Source organism: Triticum urartu, chromosome 6A, assembly GCF_056163025.1.
Source record: "Triticum urartu cultivar PI428250 chromosome 6A, HENAU_Tu73, whole genome shotgun sequence".
Lineage (NCBI taxonomy): Eukaryota > Viridiplantae > Streptophyta > Magnoliopsida > Poales > Poaceae > Triticum > Triticum urartu.
In genome coordinates this window covers 375,037,000-375,058,353 of record NC_141878.1, presented here as the reverse complement: position 1 = coordinate 375,058,353, position 21,354 = coordinate 375,037,000, and the positions used below count along the sequence as shown (strand labels likewise).

The window sequence follows — 21,354 nt, the reverse complement described above, 5'->3', positions numbered from 1 at the left end:
TGCCTGGCCACATGTGTGGCGTTAAGGTCGAGGCCATGGGCTTGGGGGTGGCCGACGCCATCACACTCACTTCCAGCGAGCAGTCCCGAGGTGAGGTGGACAAGCGGGACACACCGGGTCGTGTTAGAGAGGGAACCCATGCATCTGTGGTGTTGCAGAGGTTCGCAACGACTCCAGATATGGCGGTCGAGCAGCCGAGGAGCATGTGCTCGTCGTGGCCATGGCGGCAGCTGCAAGAATGGCTGGCTCACCATGATAGAACCCTAGCATGAGGAGGGCATGATGCGTGGCTTTGGCAACGAGGGCCTCGTTCTCCGCAACGGCGGCTGTTGTTGTGCGATGGCGGACGACTTTTTTCTCCGCCTCTTTGGCCCTCCGACCAGCCCTCTTCACCATCTCCCTGGTCGTCTCCTCCGGCATGCACACCTTCTTGAGCTTCTTCTTTGGGGGATCAAAGCAGGTGGCACACCATCAACCGTGGTGGCCGAAAAGGCGGTGGTAGCGAGATTTAGCTCGTCGGCCATGGCGAGCTGGCAAGAAGGCAACAGGATTTTGGGTAAAGGGGGAAATGCGGTGAATGCACCTCCGACAAACAGGCAGAGGAGGACAAGGACAGGCACCACATGTGTCCACGCCGTGTCACAAACCCAGCCCAAATTTTGGCCAGAAATGGGTTGCTGGCGGAGAGAAAACATCTGTTTGCATCAACAGACTAGGCCGTGTTTTCTCTTCGTTTCGATCCAAACTGTGTTTTCTGTTCATTTCGACCCAAACTGACATGTACGGACAAAATTGGTCAGTGAGTTGAAGTTGGCCTGGCCTTAGAAGAAAAAAACAATGACTAGCTGACGTAGACAACAGAATGGATACACTGCATCAGCAGAAAAGTAGATCCGGCGGCCTAGGCATGATGCAGAACAGAGCAAAACAAACAAATCATGTTCACGGATATCTTCAAAATTTTAAGAAAAAATCTCATCACAAATGGCGCCTAATTAGTTTCAGATAAGCAATGTACTAATGTCATAAACAAAAAAAAAGAGAAATAGTGAACTTTCATGAAGTGGGAAGAGATGCTACAAGCTTATGTAAGCAGGTGGGGCAGAGATGCCCATGGCGGCAGGGAATATCCTCTTGATGAAGAAAGTCTATGTGTACATGCATGCACTTGTTCAAACTTCTGACACCACAAACTTAAAAATATACGGAAGGATGTGTTTTAGGCTTCAGCATGTTATGCAAGTTCAACGCCCATCTTGAAACTGCATATCAGTTTCTTCACCACAAACCATGAGTTGACTAGCAAGCTACTGCTGTTTCTCAGATGCGGCAGCCGTGCTTGAAGTTGACGATGATTCTGCTTGAGCAGAAGCCCTTATAACTGCTTCGTTCTGAAAGCAAAAACATTGCAGCGTTAGTAGTTTGGTATTCATTACAGAATATGACCTAGAAAGATACAAACTCTACAAATCCAACAAGTGAGAATTACACATGCAACCGTGAGACACTTCCGGCAGTTATTGACTTACACCCCGGTCAACTAGTAAAGATTTTAGACTGTACACTCACAAGATTTTTCAACAAAAGAACATGTGGATGATCACCATCGTGTTAGTCAAAACCAATGGAATAAATTGTACAGCTTGGCGGGGAGCAAGTCATGTCGATCAGCAACATGGAACATAAGTCATAACATCACAGTAAGGATAATTTTGGATTACTGTAATAGATGTCTAAATGTCCAGAATCAAAAGAATCATAGCTTCATTGGAATTTACAGGGCCAGGTTTCACAGAGAAGGGGACAAGCATACAGTAAGTCATGTCGATCAGCAACATGGAACATAAGTCATCTTGATTGATTCTGGTGGGGAATACGTCAGTAAGGATAGTAGTTTTGGATTACTGTAATAGATGTCTAAATATCCAGAATTAAAAGAATCACAGCTTGAATGGAATTTACAGGGCCAGGTTTCACAGAGAAGGGGACAAGCATAGAGCGAACAACGGATAATAATATGTTTTTTGAGTAACTATTAAAAAGATGTTAAACCATACAGATGGCTACTTGAGGTTCTAAACTCAATAGTCAGCAACTTTCGTCTCAAACTTCATAGTCGATGCATGATGATAGACTCAGCCTACTATTATGTGTTGCAAGCCGCCTGGATTCAGTTTATCACTTCCTTTTGCACTTGGCTCAAGTACAGGAAACCGCATTTGGAGTGATAAACCTTAGGTTCCGATAAGGGCAATGATCCATGGTAATACACATGAGAGGTTTTCAGAGACACCTTCACCCAATGGTAATACCCTGAAAATTTTGAATAAAAAGAAGAGAAGGCACGCGCTTGACTTCTTAGCTCGTCTCGATGATCAGAAACTGGTTGCACTCGTCAAACTGAACAGCCAAAATGTAGTGTGAGTTTGTTCAAATTCGAATATAATCTGGGGTGATCAGGATTAAATACAGTAAAAACTAATATTGTGTGTGTGTGCGGGCGGGGAGGGGGGGCACCAAGTCCAAAGGAAAAATGTATTTGCATCACATCACATCACATCACTAAGGCAGTCCCAATCAATTTGCAAGGAGGAGAGGGGGGAATATAATCATGTTTTGCCTGCGCAACCAGCATAGAGGAGAGGAAGAGAAAAGTAATTAAAGGATTCCGCCAAAACATTGTCAAGCTCATGCCAAATTTGCTACACACTACGAGGGTAAATTCCTCATGCTCCCTAGCGCACTGGATGAGCTATTGACAGACCAATTTTATGCAATTTTGGTTGATTCGATCGTAGATCAGAAATATAAATTCAAAATACGGGATTAACTGGCACGTAATTCAAGTTGGTCTAAAATAAGGAAGTTGTGAAGTTAGTCGATACAGTTTAAACAGTACAATTTTGGTCCATTCCAACAAGCCATACAATCCAACAAGCCATACGAAAAATGATGTTGCTGATTTAGTATTTCTCATTGCCACAATTCTCTATTTAGCATGAGTCCATAACGATGGGGACAACAAAATTATACCCATAACAAGTAAATTGTAGAACTTCCTTACATAGCTGTTGAGACATCAATTGCTATGTTTAGGTAAGAGAAATTCCAATGTAAATATAAACTTGCAAATGAGAGGTTATACAAGCTGAATATTTGAGAAATATAAGTTGCAACTTGACATATTTATCATGAGGCATAGGGGAGCAGTTAGTTCTCATATTGTGTCTTTTGGTGTTTCTGAAGCATGATTTGCCCTACAAGTTCAGCGGTCCTGGTAAAGGTATATCTTTTGTTAATTGTCAACATTAAGGCGAGTGGATGTTGAATCAATGTATATACGTAAGCACCAAAACAGAACAGCAACATGCTTAAGAAACAATATGAAAGTAACCTTCGATTCGCCTCAGGACAAACTAAATTTCCAACAGATCTCTCAAATATTCAACTCCAGTAACCACTATTTCATATCTTTTATTTTATGTATCCAAACATGACAAATGATACATGCACAAATATTTAAAGAAATTTCTGCTTCACACTGTTGAAAGCTATTGACAAATATTTAGAGAAATTACTGCTTCATACTGTTGAAAAGAATCCAACTTTGCAGGTAGCTAATGATTCCTACTCTGAGTTGACTGAAAGTCCATGATCACTTTTTTCCTCTAATTGTTGTCTACGATTAATTTTCTTCCTGCTTTCAACTCCTAGCTTCTAAACGCTTCACGACTCTATTGTTTTGGCAAGGAGAATGCCTAATCTTTTACCTTCTTCTACACGGCCTCATGTTGCATGTTGTGTAGGTGTGTGCAGGTGATAGAGATGTGGACAGTTCATTGATGCAAGCCCACATTAGGGCGTCGGAGATCTGCCTCCACCCCACCCCTCTCCCCCTCCTTTATATATACATTTAAAAAATCCCACATTGAGTAGGAGACAAACCCTAACTTAAACCAATTGTTCACATTCACCGTAGCCAAGACTCATGGGAGTTCCAAACGGAACAAACATTACTCCCCTTCGGTTGATTTGACAACATGAACACAACCAGTCTCCTATCATCCATACAAGCTTCCACGTAGAAGTATAACTTTAGGGGCTGTTCCACAAAAAAAAAGAATTTTGTAGGAATTTCATATGATTGGATTCCTATTAGAACAGAACTTTACCTGTGAAGCCCTTATCGAGGGATTTCATCGGGTCCTAACAACGGTGCAGGAGCTCGTACATGGATTTGTAGTCATAGGAACATCACGTCAGGTCACCAGAGGATCTACAACACAAGTCGAGAGGGGGACACTATATACCCAACTTTGCGCCCCCCCCCCCCCCCCCCCCCGCGGTCACGCGTAAGAGCCCTACTCCTGCATTCCTCATTGTCATTATATATTCATGGGAAGTACACAATCTATTACAGAGTTGGGAGAACTTGATGAGATCCAAGTACCGATTTGGGTACTAAGTGTGCAATCACTAGGGTTTGATGGCTCCAGATTATGTAGTACTTCCTGTGGGGTCCACACGTCAACTTTGCAAAATTCCTGTGTTTTCCGTTTCTTCAAATCCACAAGATAGAAAACTCAATCCCTATGTTTTTCCTACTCCTATATTTTGGGATTCCTTCGTTCCGAACGGCACCTAGGTTTCTCCTTACTATTTTGTATAGTTCATTGCTCTAAATTTCAAGGTAATATAAAAATCATGTAGATATAGTGCTTTACCTATTTGGATAAAATTAATCCTGGTGGCAAACACAAGGAATGGGCAATCCACACTTGCATGTGCTTTGCCCAACAAGTTCCACCGTGCCAAGCCCTAACCCACAGCCAAGTCTAGAATCCCCAAACATAAAATTAATAGTCTGTACCCAGAATCATCCTCTTGCTGAAGTGATATTTGTGCTCCCCCATTCTGTTTCATAGCTTATTCTTCACACAGATCATTGAAGAAAAGAACTCGCAAGTGACAACAACACTTGCAGTTAGGACGCGCCTCGTCTGCCGTGAAGAAGGCACGGCAGAACTGCCATGGAGCATAATCTGAGCCGTTCTTATCTCACCAAACTGATCCGACGAACAACAAAACAGCCCGTCCACGTATGCACGCAGGGAGCGCGCCAAATCTCTCCTTCCTTTCTTTCGTTGGCGCCAAAAAGCAGCCGTCTGCTCGTATTCTGGCGCCAAAAATCAGGTTCTCGGCTACGCGCAGAGAGACGAAGACGATCATCCACTGGCACGCCGCTGTGGCCGCCGGCAATCATTGCTGAAGACGGCGGGTCGTTGCTACAGACGGCGATCAACTCGGAAGACGGCGGGCTGCCGTGGCCGACGGCATCCGAACGCCGCTGCCTCCCTCCATAAACCCTCACGCTCTCTATATTCTTGAAGGTAAAACACAATCCACGATCTTGTTTGTCATCAACCAAAGTCCACCTTCACCCTCATCTTCTTATCTTCTATATCACTCTGAAGTCTGTTTAATCGCTGCTGATTTTGTGCAATCCACCCAAGTGAGCTTCTGTAGCATGGAGAACCAACAAATCAACAAGGAAAACCAGACCTCTGCTTCAATTGGGTAAGTGAGAAGCATTACAACAACAGCAACATAATCCTCTTTATGTTTTAGAAGAAACAATTGTGTGCAATCTCCTAACTATTGTCTAGTGTTGTCTATTTTACAGAAATAATGTACCAAGCTGGATAAAACAAATTGGCATGAAGTTTAGCAGTTTGGATGAGGCTTGGATTTTTGGGAGCATTATGGTGGCAGAGTTGGGTTTGGTGTTAGGACAAGGTACTCAAATCCAAGCAAATTTGATGGAACAATTACTTCATGCAGATTTGTGTGTCGTAAAGAGGGTCGTCGAGGAAAAGACAAAAGAGATAAGTATATTAAGCAACCTCGAGCAGAAATTAGGACTGGTTGCCAAGCTCGTATGGGTCTTACAATAGATCGGGAAAGTGGTAATTACGAAGCTTTTGATCTTGTTCTTGAACACAATCACATGTTGCAGTTGCAAGAAACATGCCACCTCATGCCCTCACAGCTAAAGATAACTGAAATTCAAGCATTTGAGATTGAAATTGCCGACGATTCGGGTATTGGACCAAAAGCTGCACATGAATCAGCTTGCCGACGAGTTGGCGGATCATCCATCCTTGGCTACATTCAACGGGATCACAAAAATTACTTGCGTACTAAGCGCCAAAGGGAACTAAAATATGGTGAAGCAGGAAGTATCTTGAAATATTTCCAGGATAACATCAGAGAAAACCCATCATTTCAATATGACATACAACATGATTGTGAAGAACAGATCACAAATATATTCTGGGCTGATGCAAGAATGATAATTGATTACGCTCATTTCGGTGACGTTGTAACTTTTGACACCACATTTGGAACAAACAAGGAGCATCGGCCGTTTGGCGTATTTGTTTGGTTCAACCATTTCAGAGAAACTGTTATTTTTTGGTGCTTGTCTTCTGTATGATGAAACATTTGAATCTTTTAGATGGCTTTTTGAAACTTTTCTGTCAATACACAATCAGAAGCAGCCCAAGACCATATATACCAATCAAGACATTGCAATGGGAAATGCAGTGGAGTGTATTTTCAGCAGCACGACATGGGCTATGCACTTTTCACATAATGCAAAATGCCGTTAAACATTTATCTTGTCGCAAGGACAAGGACAAAGAAAATGAAGAGGACAAGAAAAAGGAAGAATCAAATATTCTTGCAGACTTTAGTGCTTGCATGTTCGAGTACGAAGAGCTGGACAAATTTGAGGAAGCTTTTCACACCATGAGAACTAAAGTAGAGAAACAAACTTGGTTTGATAGCATTTATAAGGTAAAAGAGAAGTGGGCTGCATGTTATATGAAGGATGCATTCACCTTGAGAATGCGAAGTACACAACTAAGTGAAAGTTTGAACAATGACCTCAAGCACCATTTGAAATCAGATCTTGACGTCATCCGTTTTTTCAAGCATTTTGAAAGGGTTGTTCAAGGGAAATGAGACATTGAGTTGAGTTCCGAGTATGAGTCAAGGGAGCTAGTACCTAGGGTCAAAATGAGAACACCCATGCTGGTCCAAGCAAGCCAAGTTTACACTCCTATCATATTCGAATGTTTCCAAAAAGAATATGAGAGATCCATTGCAGCCTGCACTAAACAGTTGAATGTGGAGTATGAATTTGCAGCAACTATTAGTACTCCTTTTGAAGCGCCAACCTTTGAAGAGGAAAGCAAAGTCATTGCTAATCCATTGGAGCAAACAGCTTTTTGTAGTTGTGGACAATTTAAGAGAATAGGGATATTTTGTGCACATGCTCTCCAAATTCTTGATTTGATGAACATTAAGCTACTACCAGCGCATTATATTTTGAAGTGATGGACTCGAGAAGCACGGTCTGGAACTGTTCAAGATAGAAGTGGACGAAATGTTGTTGAGAATCCAATGTTGGCTGTTGTTCTTCGCTACAAATATCTCTCGCATGAGTTCGTAAATTTGGCCACTCCAGCGTCTAGATCTGAAGAATGTTGTGTTTTACTTGATGAAGTGCTCGATAGTGTTGGTAAGGCTATTGCTGCCAAGCTGCAACTTGGAAATGAAAGTAACCCTGATAAGGGATGTGATACACAAGTAATAGCAGAAAAATCAAATGAACATTTAGCCGCTGCACGCCTAAAGAAAAAATCTCCTCGGAAGAAAACAAAAAAGAGAAAACTAAGTTGGCTTGACAAATTCCACAAGGGGAAGAAGAAGAAAGAACAAGCTGAAGTTGTGAAAGCACAAGAGTTACCTAAGGTATGTTCTTTATTATATGCAACAAGAGACTTAAATGTTGAAGTTTTCTGAAACAAGAGACTTACTTAAATGTTGGGTTCCCAGCAACAAGAAAGTGGGAACACAAATACAAAAAATCAGAATAATAATTCCCGGGGTTCTGGGTTCCGAAGCTTCACCGATCTATTGACGGTATGTTCCATGTGCAAGTCTGTTGAGATGTCAAGTTTTGCTAAAGTCAATAATGCATTGGTGTTAAGATATCAAATGCTCTTTAAAATGCAGGTTTTTAGTATTGAAGACATTGATGCCGAATATATCTTTTGATCATGCAAAGATTTCAAGACGAAGTTTTAAGAAGTGTTTGGTGTGGCTCCAGGATTGGTGTGTTCAGAAATTTAGAAATCCTCTAAAACAAGCATTTGCATTTTGGCCTTTCGGGAAATGGCATAGTAATCCGTCTGTGACTCTGTGAGTTGCATGCTCCGGTGCTAAATTTGCATTAACACTTTGACATTTCTTGATTAAAAGTTGTATCTCTGACTGTGTGTTGATTAAAGAATGAGATGAGCGTTTAGTAGCAGCCAAGGTGGCTTTGTTTTGTACCTCCTGGTTCTCTTTGTGTGTGTTTCAGGCTTGCTCATAGTCTGAACTGTAGGCCGGCGATTTGCTTGTGGTCGTCAGTTTTGCTCCCTTCCGTTAAGAGTGACAAGACGGTGACAAGTCATCGTGCAGTGCTTAGTGCCGACGGCCGCGGCAGTGCGTCGTCGGACGGCCGCCGCGTCGCCGGACGTTCAACTGTGCTCTGTTTTTCCTTTCTGCGTCAGGTCTGTTGCTCGGAAATACTCACGGAGTAGAAGGGAAGAGAGACTTGGCGCGCTTCCTGTATGCGTACGTGGACGGGCTGTTTTGCTGTTCGTCCGATCAGTTTGGTGAGATAAGAACGGCTGAGATTATGCTCCACAGCAATTCTGCCGTGCCTTCTTCACGGCAGACGAGCCACGTCCTTGCAGTTCACGGGTCCTCTATGAGCATAACTAGCAAAAAGGCCCGTGCGTTGCAGCGGGAGGAAAAAATCCTCTCATATCTCTAACTGGGTCAGTTGGACAAATTGTGTGTGGACGGTTGGTAGGTTATGAGATCGAACCCTCCCATCGGCAATTTTATTTTTTTACCACCTCTCCAGACCTGGGCCACAGTGCGCCGCCAGGTGGGCTTCCTCCGTTGGGCCAAAACAGGTGGCAAGTAATGAAACCAAATAGCATACGTGAAATTAATTGAAGCGGAACCAAAGGAAGCGGGACGAAACCAAGAATATCACCTCCCTTTAATAGTAGGTATAGATATAGATATAGATATGAAGCTCCGCAAAACTTTATTACTCACCTTAACCTTTCACCCCTCTACACATATGAGCAATGAAGTTTGCAAGTTCAAAGAGCGGAAACGTCAACTTTGTCTAAGAAATCCTTAGGCTGCAACAAAAAATTTAGGCGAGCATAGTTGCCGAAAACGGGGAACTGTGCCACGTCCCCTGTACCGGGAACATCGACCCGGATCGAGGGTCGGGGTCGACAGAGGGAACGACGCGATTCGGTGACGGGAACGCGACCCCGGAAACGTAGGTTCGCAGCTTCGATTCAGCAATCCCAAATATTGGTTCTTGACCCAACTTGCCAAGGAACGGAAGGCCAACTGGATAGTCAAGACTTACCTGGAGCCCATTGCATGAGCCTTCTGCCGTCGACCAAAACGATGAGTGTCGGAGGCTGGCGTGGAGTGTGGACGTGTGGATGCGGTGCCCGGTGGTGCCGGCGGCTGGTGTTGACGTGCAGACTGTGGACGTGGTGCTCGATGGCCGTATGGCGCCGGCAACTGATGTAGACCTGCGGATGCGGTGCCTGTGGACGTGCGGACGGGGTGCCCGGCGGCGCCGGGCGGCTGGCGTCAACGTGCGGACTGCGGAGACGGTGCTTGACGGCCGAACGACGCCGGCGGCTGGTGTGGACCTGCGGATGCGATGCCGGGCTTTCCGCTGCCCATCCTCTTGATTAGAGTTTGGGATTTGGGAATCATACGTAGGGGCAGATTTTGTGGAGTAGATTACTTGCCGCTGTCAAAACATTCAGCGGAATATTTTCACACTTTCCCTCCCTCCGTGTCATCTCCCTAAAATGAAATGTGCTTTAATATATATTCTCTGCAAAATGGATAATTTGACGAGGGCCCCGTTCCTCGACCCACCGTATCGTTCCGGGGTCATCGTTCCCAAACTAATTGGGTCGCGTTCCACCTATCGATCGGTTCCACCAGGCGATTCTCGACCCTTGTTCCCGTCCCTCGTTCCCGTCGTCCCGGGAACTTGGCAACTATGTAGGTGAGTAAGACCGACCACATCACACGAAACACAAATGAATCGGGGAGGCAAAGAGACCATCCCAGATTGTTGCAGTAAACAAACTCGCGCCGGGTACAAAAGATAACATCCGATGGAAAGGAGAGGAAAGATAAGGAGGGGGGTGGATGGGTCCTGATGTTACCTGCCAGAGGCGCTTTAGGCGTTTCTTGGCGTTGTTCTTGCGGGTGGTGGTGAGCTTGATCCGCTTCCACAACAGCCCCGGGGAGTCGTTCCGCTTCACCACCTCCAGCGCTCTTGTCGCCCAGAACGCGGCCGCGCCGCCGGACAGCCCACCGCCCGCCATTGGTGATTCTGCCCCTCGCTCGCTTCTTCTTTTCTTTTTTGATTTGTTTGATGAGGGTTTCTTCTTCTTGGTCGACCCTTCGGCGGCGGAGGAGGTTTAGGGCAGGGTTTATTTCGGGCCTCTAGCTTTAGATGGGCGTCATGGGTCACATGTGCTTTTTTTTTTTGCGGGAATGGGCCACATGTGCTAGCTGGTAGTAACTAATCAGTTATTTCTTTATAGGAGGAAATGGGACTGATGCAAGAGTGTGTTTGTTTAGACCTGTATACTTACAAGAAGGTTGATTTCAGAATTCTTATGTTTATTGTAAGAAGCACATTCTCATATATAGATATAGGAGGATATGTGTCAATTTCGGAATTTCTTATGTTTATTGTAAGAAGCACATTTTTAGATTTATGGTTCTAGATTATCAGTTATAAAGAAATTTACATCTTATAGTAAATGATATTTGTTTAGTACTTCAGTTGATAACCAGATTCAAGGAAAATTAGTACAAGTTTTCTTTTTCTTTTTTTTGAGAGAAAAACTTTCAATCTATTCATTTTCAATCATGGTACTCCCTCTGTTCATTTTTATAAGTCGTTTCAGACAAGTGAAATTGTGTTGTTTTGCACACTGCCTGAAACATCTATAAAGTCTTATAAAAGTCTTTTATAAGTCGTTTCAGAGAAGTGAAATTATATTGTTTTGCACATTGTCTGAAACATCTATAAAGTCTTATAAAAGTGAACAGAGAGAGTAGTACAATGAACACTAGAAATAATAAAAATTACATCAAAATCCGTAGACCACCTAGCGACGACTACAAACACTGAAGCAAGCAGAAGGCGTGCCGCTGTCATCGCCCCTCCCTCGCTGTCGGAGTTATTGGCCATGGGTAGCCTCATCTGCCCCCCATGGCCTTTCAAAACAACGGGGCCGACTGCGCCCCTCAAGCCTCAAAGATTGATCGTCGCCTTCTTGTGGCGGGCTGGTCCAAGTGGCAGGCTGCGGGAGGGGCCGGCTCCTAGCAGGCGGCCCTTAGAGGGATCGGCTCCTAGCAGGCGGCCCCCAACGCCTTCAAAGTCTGAGCCACCGTGAATGCGATGAGACGAGGTGTGGTTACAGAAAAGCCTGCCACCCTCGAATCTAGGGCGGGTCGTGGCTACAGTGCGCCGTACCGGCTGGTGATCTCCCGCACGACGCGGCACTGTAGCCCTTTCCGCCCATGACATCACCCAAGACATAAGGGGCCCAACTCCCACGACGGGCTGTCGGTACGGCTCGCAGGCGGCGGGTCCTACCAACCTGTGAAAAGCCAGAAGGCGGCAAGCTCAGCCAACCGGCTTGGGGGAGGTCGGCTTCCGGCAGGCGGCCCTCCCCCTCTTAAGAGTTTGTGCACCATCAGTCGGGAGAAATAGGGAATGGCTACAGTAAACGACCGCCAGGCAGCGGGACTGTAGCCACGCCTCCCCCGACGAAGCAAGCGTCATTAGAAGCACGGCTACAATGATGAGCCGCCGGTAAGGCCCGCAAGCGGCGAGCGCGGCCTGTCGGCCGAGTACAAGACAGCCGGCGGGGCCCACCAGTAGGCGGACCCCAGCTGCCAGCGGAGAAACCGACCACAAGAGACACTGACGGCCTGAACCTACACCCAGCCAGTTTACCATTGTACCCCTGGAGGCTAGGCCTATATAAACCCCTAAGGGCACCCATGCAAAGGGTTCAGACCCTTAGAGAAACACAGACACATAGAGAGGGAGTTAGGGCTAGCCTTGTTCTTCTTCCTCCTCTAGAGAAACAGCTCAAGGAGCAATCTTGTAGCCACTCTTGTTGAATTAGTGATCATGCGGAGATCCCGCAGAGCAGGACTAGGGGTGTTATCTCCTAGGAGAGCCCCGAACCTGGGTAAGATCCGCCGGTGTGCATGTCTTCGCCTCATCCTGTTTCCTGGCACCGGCGACGTCTTATTAGCCCCTCCATGATAAGTCATCCTTTGGCATATGTCGCACGACACCCCCGACATTTGGCGCCCGCCGTGGGGCTAGGTGCACCGTCGTCCGGAGATCTGTTCTGGACGGGAACCCTCTTCCTCCCCAGCGAGCGTAGCCAGCCTGGCACGCCAGACGGTGTTTGCACCGACGCGCTGCACGGCGCGGAGGTCACATGCGCAGCGAGCTGCCTCGCCGACCTTGTTGGCGAGGTCCGCCTTTCCGACGAGCCTGTGTCCGACGCAGGCACCGATGGCCCCGAGAGCCGCCTCGTCAATCTCCTCGACCAGCTCCACATCACCAACGAGTCGGCCTTCGACTTGGAGTCAATTGGCTCCACCGACCCGATGCTTGTCGACTCCAACACGGCTTCCCTCGACGCTTTCCCCACCAACATGGTGGTCATCGATGATCCGCTCCCACGCGCGGAGAGCGGCGGCAGCACCGTCACGGAGGTGCTTGTTATCAACCACAATGGGGGCTCCGGAGGAGCCGGCCAGGACCCATTGCAGGCGGCAATGCGGGATCTGTCCACGCCCATTTGCTGCGGATGCGGACGCCGAGACGCTGGAAGCCTGCCACGTTTTGCTTGTGGAGAACGCCAAGAAATTGGCTACCATGAGGACGCCTCTCCGAAGCCTTCCAGCGCAAAGTTGATCGCGCTGTCGGCGGCACGCCGACTGCTGCTGGGCCCAGCCGAGCTGGCACGGCAGGCAGCGAGGCGGAGCCGTCGCCAACATGTTTGGAGTAGATCGCCCGGTCTACGCCATGCCCATGGAGAACATATGCGCCGCCCAGGCGGCAGCAGATGAGCTGGACCACCTGGAGGGCGATGAGCGTCGCTATATGACGGAGCGCGTTTAACAGCTTATTGATGCGGCTGCTGCCCAGCAAGAAGCCGGCTGTCGCACTAAAGAGCTTCACCAGCGGGTTGAGAACCCACCCCCTCGCCAAGAGCATGGTGCAACCTCCCGGACAAAGAGTTGGCTGCCAGTCACAGCCGGACTCGCGTCACCATCGAGCGCAACCAAGACGGCCGCCCTCGAGCAGTCGAACAATGGGACGATGATCCATTACCACCGCCTCCTCGAAGGGAGAGGCGCACCCCCCCCCCCCCCCCGCCTGTTGATCATCCGACTCTTGGCGAACGGCTAGGTCGCCGAGAAGGAGTCGGCGAGAACGATGCACGCCACCAGATCGACCGGCTGGCTCGATCCCTGGCACTAGAAGAAGAAGACGCGATGGGTCCGCCTTGTTTTGGCCCCCGCATCCGTGACGAGCCTTTTCCCAAGGGGTTCTCACTCCCAAGGGACACGCCCAAGTACAACGGCTCCGTGAAGCCGGAGGATTGGCTGGTGGATTATTCCACAGCAGTCAGCATAGCAAACGGCAACAAGCTCGTTGTCGTGAAGTACGTCCCGCTCATGCTCCAGGGCACAGCCCGGACATGCCTGAACAGCCTCAAGCCCTATAGCGTCAACAGCTGGGTAGACTTCACTTAGGTGTTTATCCGAAACTTCACCAGCACCTACAAGCGGCCTCCCAAGCCTTGCCAGCTCTCGTTGTGCGTCCAAGGCCCCAATGAGTCCACCCGCGATTACCTGACGTGGTGGATGGAATTGCGCAACTCCTGCGAAGGAGTGCATGAGGTCCAAGTTATCGAGTACTTCACCGCCGGGTGCCGAGAGGGCACCTTACTCAAGCACCGGCTTCTCTGCGACGAGCCGGCGACCCTCGACGAGCTGCTGACATAACAGTTAAATACGCCACAGCCGACTCCTCCATGAAGTCGGAGCTCCGGGTGGACACTTCTGGGAAGGTGCTCCCCCCGGCTCCTCGAACACCGGCCGGAGACAACAGTCGGCGCCAACAGCCGAACGACAACAAGCGCAAAGCCCCCCAACCGGCAGGTGGCAACCGTTGAAGACCAAAAACCCGAAGGGCAGCCACCTCCCAAGCGTCAGAAAAGTGGCAAGTCGACTTGGTTGCCCACCTTCTCCTTCGAGCAGACTCTCGATGCCCCCTGCAAGTTCCGCGGCGGTGCGACGCCATCCAACCACACGACCCGGAAGTGTCACTGGCTTGTCTGTATCGCCAAGGGAGAAGGATTGCCCCCTCCGCCTGCTGGCCCGCCGGCTCCGCCTCCTCAGCAGTCGGCCGCCCGTCCAACAGTCGGCCAAGTCCAAGATGATTACCCTAAAGAGCATGGTGCTTATGTCGTCTTCACCAGTATGGCCAACGATAAACACAGCCGGCGCCAGCAACACTGCGAAGTAAATGCGGTTGCTTCTACTACTCCAGAGTTCATGCATTGGTCTGAGAAGCCCATCAGCTGGAGCCGGGCCGACCACCCAGAAGTGATGCCCTCTCCGGGTTCCTATGCCCTGGTTTTGGACGCCACCCTTGCAACAGAGAGGCGAGCTGCTCGTTTCTCCCGAATCCTGATAGATGGCGGCAGTAGCATCAACATCCTTTACCGGGATACCATGAAGAAGTTGAAGATCAAAGAGAAGCAGTTGATGCCCAATCGGACTGTGTTTCATGGCATTGTGCCCGGCTTGTCCTGATCACCAATCGGCAAGATCAAGATAGATGTCCTCTTCGGAGACAAGGATCATTTCCGCCGCGAAGCCATTTGGTTCGAGGTGGTTGACCTAGAGAGCCCTTACCATGTGCTCCTAGGCCGACCGGCTCTAGCCAAATTTATGGGGGTGTCGCATTATGCCTACCTCAAGATGAAGATGCCAGGAACTAAGGGCATTATCACAATCAGTGGCGACTATGAAAAGTCGGCCGCCTGCGCTGTGGCCAGCAGCCGGCTGGCCGAGTCCCTCATGATTGCGGCAGAGAAAAAGCTCCTGGACCGGGTGGTGGCATGGCCGGCAAGCAGCCGGACATGTCCCCAGAAGCCCAAGAGTCGGAGACCCTGGGCTCCTTCAAGCCGGCCAAAGAAACAAAGATCCCATTGGACCCTAAGCACCCAGAGAGGTACGCAGTCATAGGTGCAAACCTTGACAGCAAATAGGAAAGCGAGCTCGTCAATTTTCCTCCGTGAGAATCGGGACATCTTTGCATGGTCCCCTAAAGACATGCCGGGTGTTCTGACGGATTTTGCAGAGCACAAGCTACATGTAAGAGCAGATGCCAAACCAGTCAGACAGCCCCTTCGCCGACTGCCAGAGGAGAAGAGGAGAATTGTTGGAGAAGAGATCGCCCGCCTGTTGGCAGCCTGCTTTATCATGGAAGTTTTCTTCCCAGAATGGCTTGCCAACCCAGTCCTTGTGTTGAAGAAGAACAACAAGTGGTGTGTGTGTATTGATTACACCAGTCTCAATAAAGCCTGCCCCAAGGATCCGTTTGCCTTACCACGGATTGATCAAGTGATAGACTCCACAGTCGGATGCGAGCTGTTGAGCTTCTTGGATGCCTACTCAGGTTATCATCAAATCAAGTTGAACCCGGCAAACCGCCTGAAGACCTGTGACACCCCGAGACCATTGCGCCAGGTGTCTCCCAGTTGTTCGCCGTCGTTGCCATGTCATTTGCTCGCGTGTTGCATCTTGTCATGTCATCATGTGCATTGCATCACCATGTTTTCAGAACTTGCATCCGTCCAGGTTTCCCTAGTTCCGTCTGTTGTCCGTTGTGAGCCCAGACACACTCGCACGCGCCCGCAGCACGTCTGAAATATTATTTTATAAGTGGCCGGAAAATGTTCTCGGAATGGGTTGAAAGTTGGCATGCGGTGTTCTTATGTTGTCAGTAGGTCGCCTGCCAAGTTTCATCGCATTCGGAGTCCTTTTGACGCCCCAACAGATAACAATAGCGGCATTATAGTTGGTCTATCATCGGACGTTTTCGGTCTCCGGAAACAGTCGTCGGGCCTCTCTCTCTTCTCTTCTCTCAGCTCGAGACCGTCTACACAGTCCGCTATCAACCGCCAGGCCCCGAAACCCGTCTTTGCACAGTGCATCGACCCCTCGCGTGTGTTTGAAACTTACCCGGACCCGACCCGGGTTGTCGGTACCGATGGATCCGGATCATTCCCAAACATCCCCTAATTATCTTCGGTTTCTCTTTTGGGCTCCCTAATCCATTTATTCCGGACCACCCGATCGCAATCGGAGGATCCAAATCATCCCCCTTTCGTATATATAGACCCCTAGTCCATTTTTAGACCCAAGCCCTAATTTCTAGGAGTTTTGTCCACATCGTCGCCGCCACCCGGTCTCGATCCACCTCGGGTCCCCTTCTCCTCGTTTTCCTCCACCCACCAACAAGAGCCCGAGATCCTTCTCCCCGACCCCGAGCACCCAATCCACTCCCTCGCTGAACATCCGTGCAGCAGCCGCCTCCCCGTGCGCGTCTCCTGCATCTTCATCATCCAGCAGGCTGCTCCGCGTCTCCTCCCCTACTCCTATGCCTCGATCCAGGGTGGATCGAGAGCAGCGCCGCCCGGCCCAGACCATCGTGCCGCTAGCTCGCTGTCAGCTCCTCCAGGCGCAGCCCCAAGCTCCTCCAGGCCGGCCCCTTCGCGCACTGTCTTTCTCCTTTTCCTTCCTTCCCTTTGTTTCTTCACTCTCTCTGACCTCCCCGCTCTCCCTCTCTTGTCCTGGACAGGAACGACGACGCCATGGCGCCCGAAACTCGAGCTCATCTGACCCCACCGCCCAGATTCATCTCCTGCACCATGCAGCTCCGCGTCCCCATGCTCCTTGTCGCCGGAACCCCCGTCAAGTCCCAGACCGCGCCATGGGCGCCTCTCCTGCTTCGGCCTCTAAGTCCCGCCGCGCCAAGTTCCGCTGCCGACGCCTCTTGCATCGTGCCTGTAGCCGTCGTCTCCCTGTGCCTCGCCCTGCGTCCCTGCTGCCGGAGCCTTGCCAAGTCCCCGCGCCGCTGACCCTGCCGCTACGCCGCCGTCAGACATCAAGACCTGCCTATGCTTCACTCGAACAGGGAGGAGGAGCCCCTGCCTCCACTCGCTTGGTTCGCCTGCGTGTTGACCACGCCATCGCCTCGTCAGGCCGCCCCATCTAAGCCCTGTGCGTGGCCCAGATCCGCGCTGCTTCCCCCCATCGGCCCAGCACGCCTCCTCACCCAGCCGCGGCTTGCCAGCTCCCCCACCGACCGGGCCTTGGCCCGTGGTGAGGCCCCAGCGCCTCATTTGTTTTTTTTCTCTTTTCTTTTGGCCCAACATGCACCAGATTCAGCCCACCATGCATTTTTTTCTGTTCTGCGAATTTGCATATTAATCCTGAGGAGAGCAGTTTGTAGAAACCCCCCTACTATTCATGCATATAATAACTCTCAAACCGTGCATCGGATTAAAATAAGTTATATATGAAAAATGCTTAGAATTTTGTCTAGTTTCATAATATCCAACTTTCATCCATGTTTAAAATTTTTAAACTTGATGTTTGCATTAATTTGCCTATTGCCATGTTAAAATGCTTTATTCCATAACTAAATAACCGTAGCTCGGTTTTAAATAAACTTTATGTGTAAATGGGGTAGAAAAATGCCTAGTTTAACTTGGTGCACTCATCTTGCATGTTTAACAACTCTAAAATATGGTTTAGGGCAGAACAGTACCAAACCTAAAATATGCACATGAGGAGTTTCTGGACTTGTTGTTTGTTGTTCCGGCCTCATTTAAACTTGCCTAGATAGGTAGTTTTCATTTGCTTCACCTCTTTCCATGCTTAACAATATTTAATATTGTTGGGTGCCTAAACGGGAGAGAACTAAATAATTGATGTGGTGTTTCGTCAATATGCAACTCGTTGCATATTGAGCTCCACTTAATTTGTAGTGTTGGTTGTGCATTTTGCCATGTCATGCCTCATTAAACCGGACATGCATCATACTTGGTTGTGCATCATGCCATGTTTATGTGATGGTTGTTTACTATGTTGCTTGCTTCTTTCCGGGTTGCTTCTCTCGTTAGCTTCGGTTTCGTTCCGGAGTTGTGAGGATGTGTTCGACTACATCCGTTTGTCTTCTTCATGGACTCGTTCTTCTTCCTTGCGGGATTTCAGGCAAGATGACCATACCCTCGAAATCACTTCTATCTTTGCTTGCTAGTTGCTCGCTCTATTGCTATGATGCGATACCTACCACTTGCTATATCATGCCTCCCATATTGCCATGTCAAGCCTCTAACCCACCTTTCCTAGCGAACCGTTGTTTGGCTATGTTACCGCTTTGCTCAGCCACTCTTATAGCGTTGCTAGTTGCAGGTGAAGATTAAGTTTGTTCCATGTTGGAACATGGATATGTTGGGATATCACAATATCTCTTATTTAATTAATGAATCTATATACTTGGTAAAGGGTGGAAGGCTCGGCCTTATGCCTGGTGTTTTGTTCCACTCTTGTCGCCCTAGTTTCCGTCATACCGGTGTTATGTTCCTTGATTTTGCGTTCCTTACACGGTTGGGTGTTATGGGGATCCCTTGACAGTTCGCTTTGAATAAAACTCCTCCAGCAAGGCCCAACCTTGGTTTTACCATTTGCCTCACCACCACCTACTTTTCCCTTGGGAGTCGCTCTCCTGAGGGTCATCTTTATTTTAACCCCCCGTCAGTGCTTGTCTAAATGTTGGTACGAACCGAGCTGCCTGCGGGGCCACCTCGGGGAAACTTGAGGTTTGGTTTTACTCGTATCTAGTCTCATCCGGTGTTGCCCTGAGAACGAGATACGTGCGACTCCTATCGGGATTGTCGGCACATCGGGTGGCTTTGCTGGTCTTGTTTTACCATTGTCGAAATGTCTTGTAACCGGGATTCCGAGTTTGATCGGGTCTTCCTGGGAGAAGAAATATCCTTCGTTGACCGTGAGAGCTTGTGATGGGCTAAGTTGGGAAAACCTTGCAGGGTTTGAACTTTCGAAAGCCATGCCCACGGTTATGGGCAGATGGGAATTTGTTAATGCCCGGTTGTAGAGAACTTGACACTTTACTTAATTAAAATGCATCAACCGCGTGTGTAGCCGTGATGTTCTGTTTTCGGCGGAGTCCGGGAAGTGAACACGGTTCTTGTGTTATGCTTGAACGTAAGTAGTTTCAGGATCACTTCTTGATCACTTCTAGTTCATGACCGCTGCGTTGCTTCTCTTCTCGCTCTTATTTGTGTATGTTAGCCACCATATTTGCTAGTGCTTGCTGCAGCTCCACCTCACTACCCTTTCCTACCCATAAGCTTAAATAGTCTTGATCTCACGGTTGTGAGTTTGCTGAGTCCTCGTGGCTCACAAATACTTCCAAACAGTTGCAGGTGCCGATGATACCAATGCACATGACGCAACTGAGCTCAAGTGGGAGCTCGATGAAGATCTTGATCTTTGTATTATTTCGTTTCCTGTTGATCAGTAGTGGAGCCCAGTTGGGACGATCGGGGATCTAGCATTTGGGGTTGTCTTCTTTTGTTTTGGTTCCGTAGTCGGACCTTGTTTGTAATTTGGATGATGTATGTTTAACTTGTATTTGTGTGAAGTGGCGATTGTAAGCCAACTCTTTATCCCTTTCTTATTCAGTACATGGGATGTGTGAAGATTACCCCTCTTGCGACAAGCCTACCATGCGGCCATGCCTCTAAGTCATGCCCCGACACATGGGAGATATAGCCTCATTGTGGGTGTTACAAGTTGGTAATCAGAGCCTTCCCCGACTTAGGACCCCCCTGCTTGATCGAATCGCCGGCGTTGTTGAGTCTAGAACAAAATGTTTTGAGTCTTAGGATTATATATATCGGAGAGTAGGATTCTTTTTACTCCTCAGTCCCTTCGTCGCTCTGGTGAGGCCTCCTGATGTAGAGTTTTGACTCTTCTCTCCTCAAATTTCATGAATTTTTTTACGATCACGCGGGTATCTTGGAATCGTTCCGATTGTTTTGTGACGAGAACATTTTTCTCGGTGCCTCCTGACATTTAGGGGTTGTGGCAGTGTCCCGGGGAGTTGAGCTCCGAGGTGTTGTCGTCACAATTTTATCGTTGCAGTTCTAGAATACCTGAGTTCGTCGACATCGAAAATCTCTTTTATGCAGTTGTTGGTGAGATAACCTCGACGCTACCCAGTACTGGGGAGGGAGTTCGGGAGTATTGCCATAACTCGTATAACGGATGCTTTTCGAAGATTGAGGTAAATGATTTCCGAAGGTTTCTTGGTTATGTGTTAAAGGATGGATACAGCTGGATGTAGGAATTGTTAGTTTGGGTGAGATATTATGCTTCCCCTGTATCCCCAACACCTGATTGCATAACCAGAAAGTTTCGGGAGTTTATAAGTGGGAATTCAAGTATATCGTAGGATATCCTCCCAACAGACACATGATACGACATGGGGTCTATCTTATGTTTGTTTCCGGCTTATTTTGCAAGCCAATCCTTTGTTTTGTTTTTCAGTTGTGGTATTCGAGTTTCTTCGAAGTCAAATGTGGATTCCATACCTTCTCTAAGCGGTGTTCTCATATTCCTATGTGAATACAGATCCTTCTTGATCTTCGAGTTTGCCATCTCAATTTCTTCTGAACCGGTGTGTCTCTCTTCAATTGGATCCGATCTTTTTTCAACATCCGCAAGATCAACTCAAGTCTTCTGAACGTTGTTTGTTTGATCCGTCGCAAGTTGCCTTTGTTTTCCCGTCCTCACACCCTTTTCCTTCAAGGACTAAGATTTCTTAATCAACTATCCATTTTATTCACACAAAGTCTCTTCATTCTTTTCCGTCAATGTTCTTACCCGGTGATTCTCACGAAGATACTAACGGAGCTTCAAGTTTATCATTCTTCATTCTTTTCTTCTTTGGTGGATTCAAGTCAAGCTTTCTTGATCATTTACCTTCCTCATTTCAAATGTTTTCTCATGTTGGTGCATCTCTTAATCATC

The 21,354-nt window shown here is 48.2% G+C and overlaps 1 protein-coding gene, 1 long non-coding RNA gene and 1 pseudogene across 2 annotated transcripts; 2 read left to right on the top strand and 1 right to left on the bottom strand.

Moving 5' to 3' along the window:
* Nucleotides 1-939: 939 nt before the first annotated feature.
* On the bottom strand, nt 940-10,610 carry LOC125512742 (uncharacterized). The gene is made up of 2 exons (XM_048677831.2): nt 10,338-10,610; nt 940-1,391 (listed from the first exon to the last, which is right to left on the bottom strand). The coding sequence occupies exons 1-2, from the start codon at nt 10,497-10,499 to the stop codon at nt 1,308-1,310; spliced, it is 246 nt and encodes an 81-aa protein (XP_048533788.1). The 5' UTR covers nt 10,500-10,610; the 3' UTR covers nt 940-1,307.
* LOC147965309 (protein FAR1-RELATED SEQUENCE 5-like) lies at nt 5,528-6,556 on the top strand (annotated as a pseudogene).
* Nucleotides 10,611-16,680: 6,070 nt separating the features above from the next.
* LOC147965308 (uncharacterized) lies at nt 16,681-20,026 on the top strand. The gene is made up of 3 exons (XR_015608258.1): nt 16,681-17,616; nt 18,420-18,510; nt 19,740-20,026. It is a non-coding gene; the product is annotated as an uncharacterized LOC147965308 (long non-coding RNA).
* The last annotated feature ends 1,328 nt before the right edge of the window (nt 20,027-21,354 follow it).

Coding starts and splice junctions, on each gene's coding strand:
- LOC125512742 (XM_048677831.2), bottom strand. CDS start 10,499: ATGGCGGGCGGTGGGCTGTCCGGCGGCGCGGCCGCGTTCTGGGCGACA. Junction 1,392..10,337: donor GCCTAAAGCGCCTCTGGCAG/GTAACATCAGGA, acceptor TTTTGCTTTCAG/AACGAAGCAGTTATAAGGGC.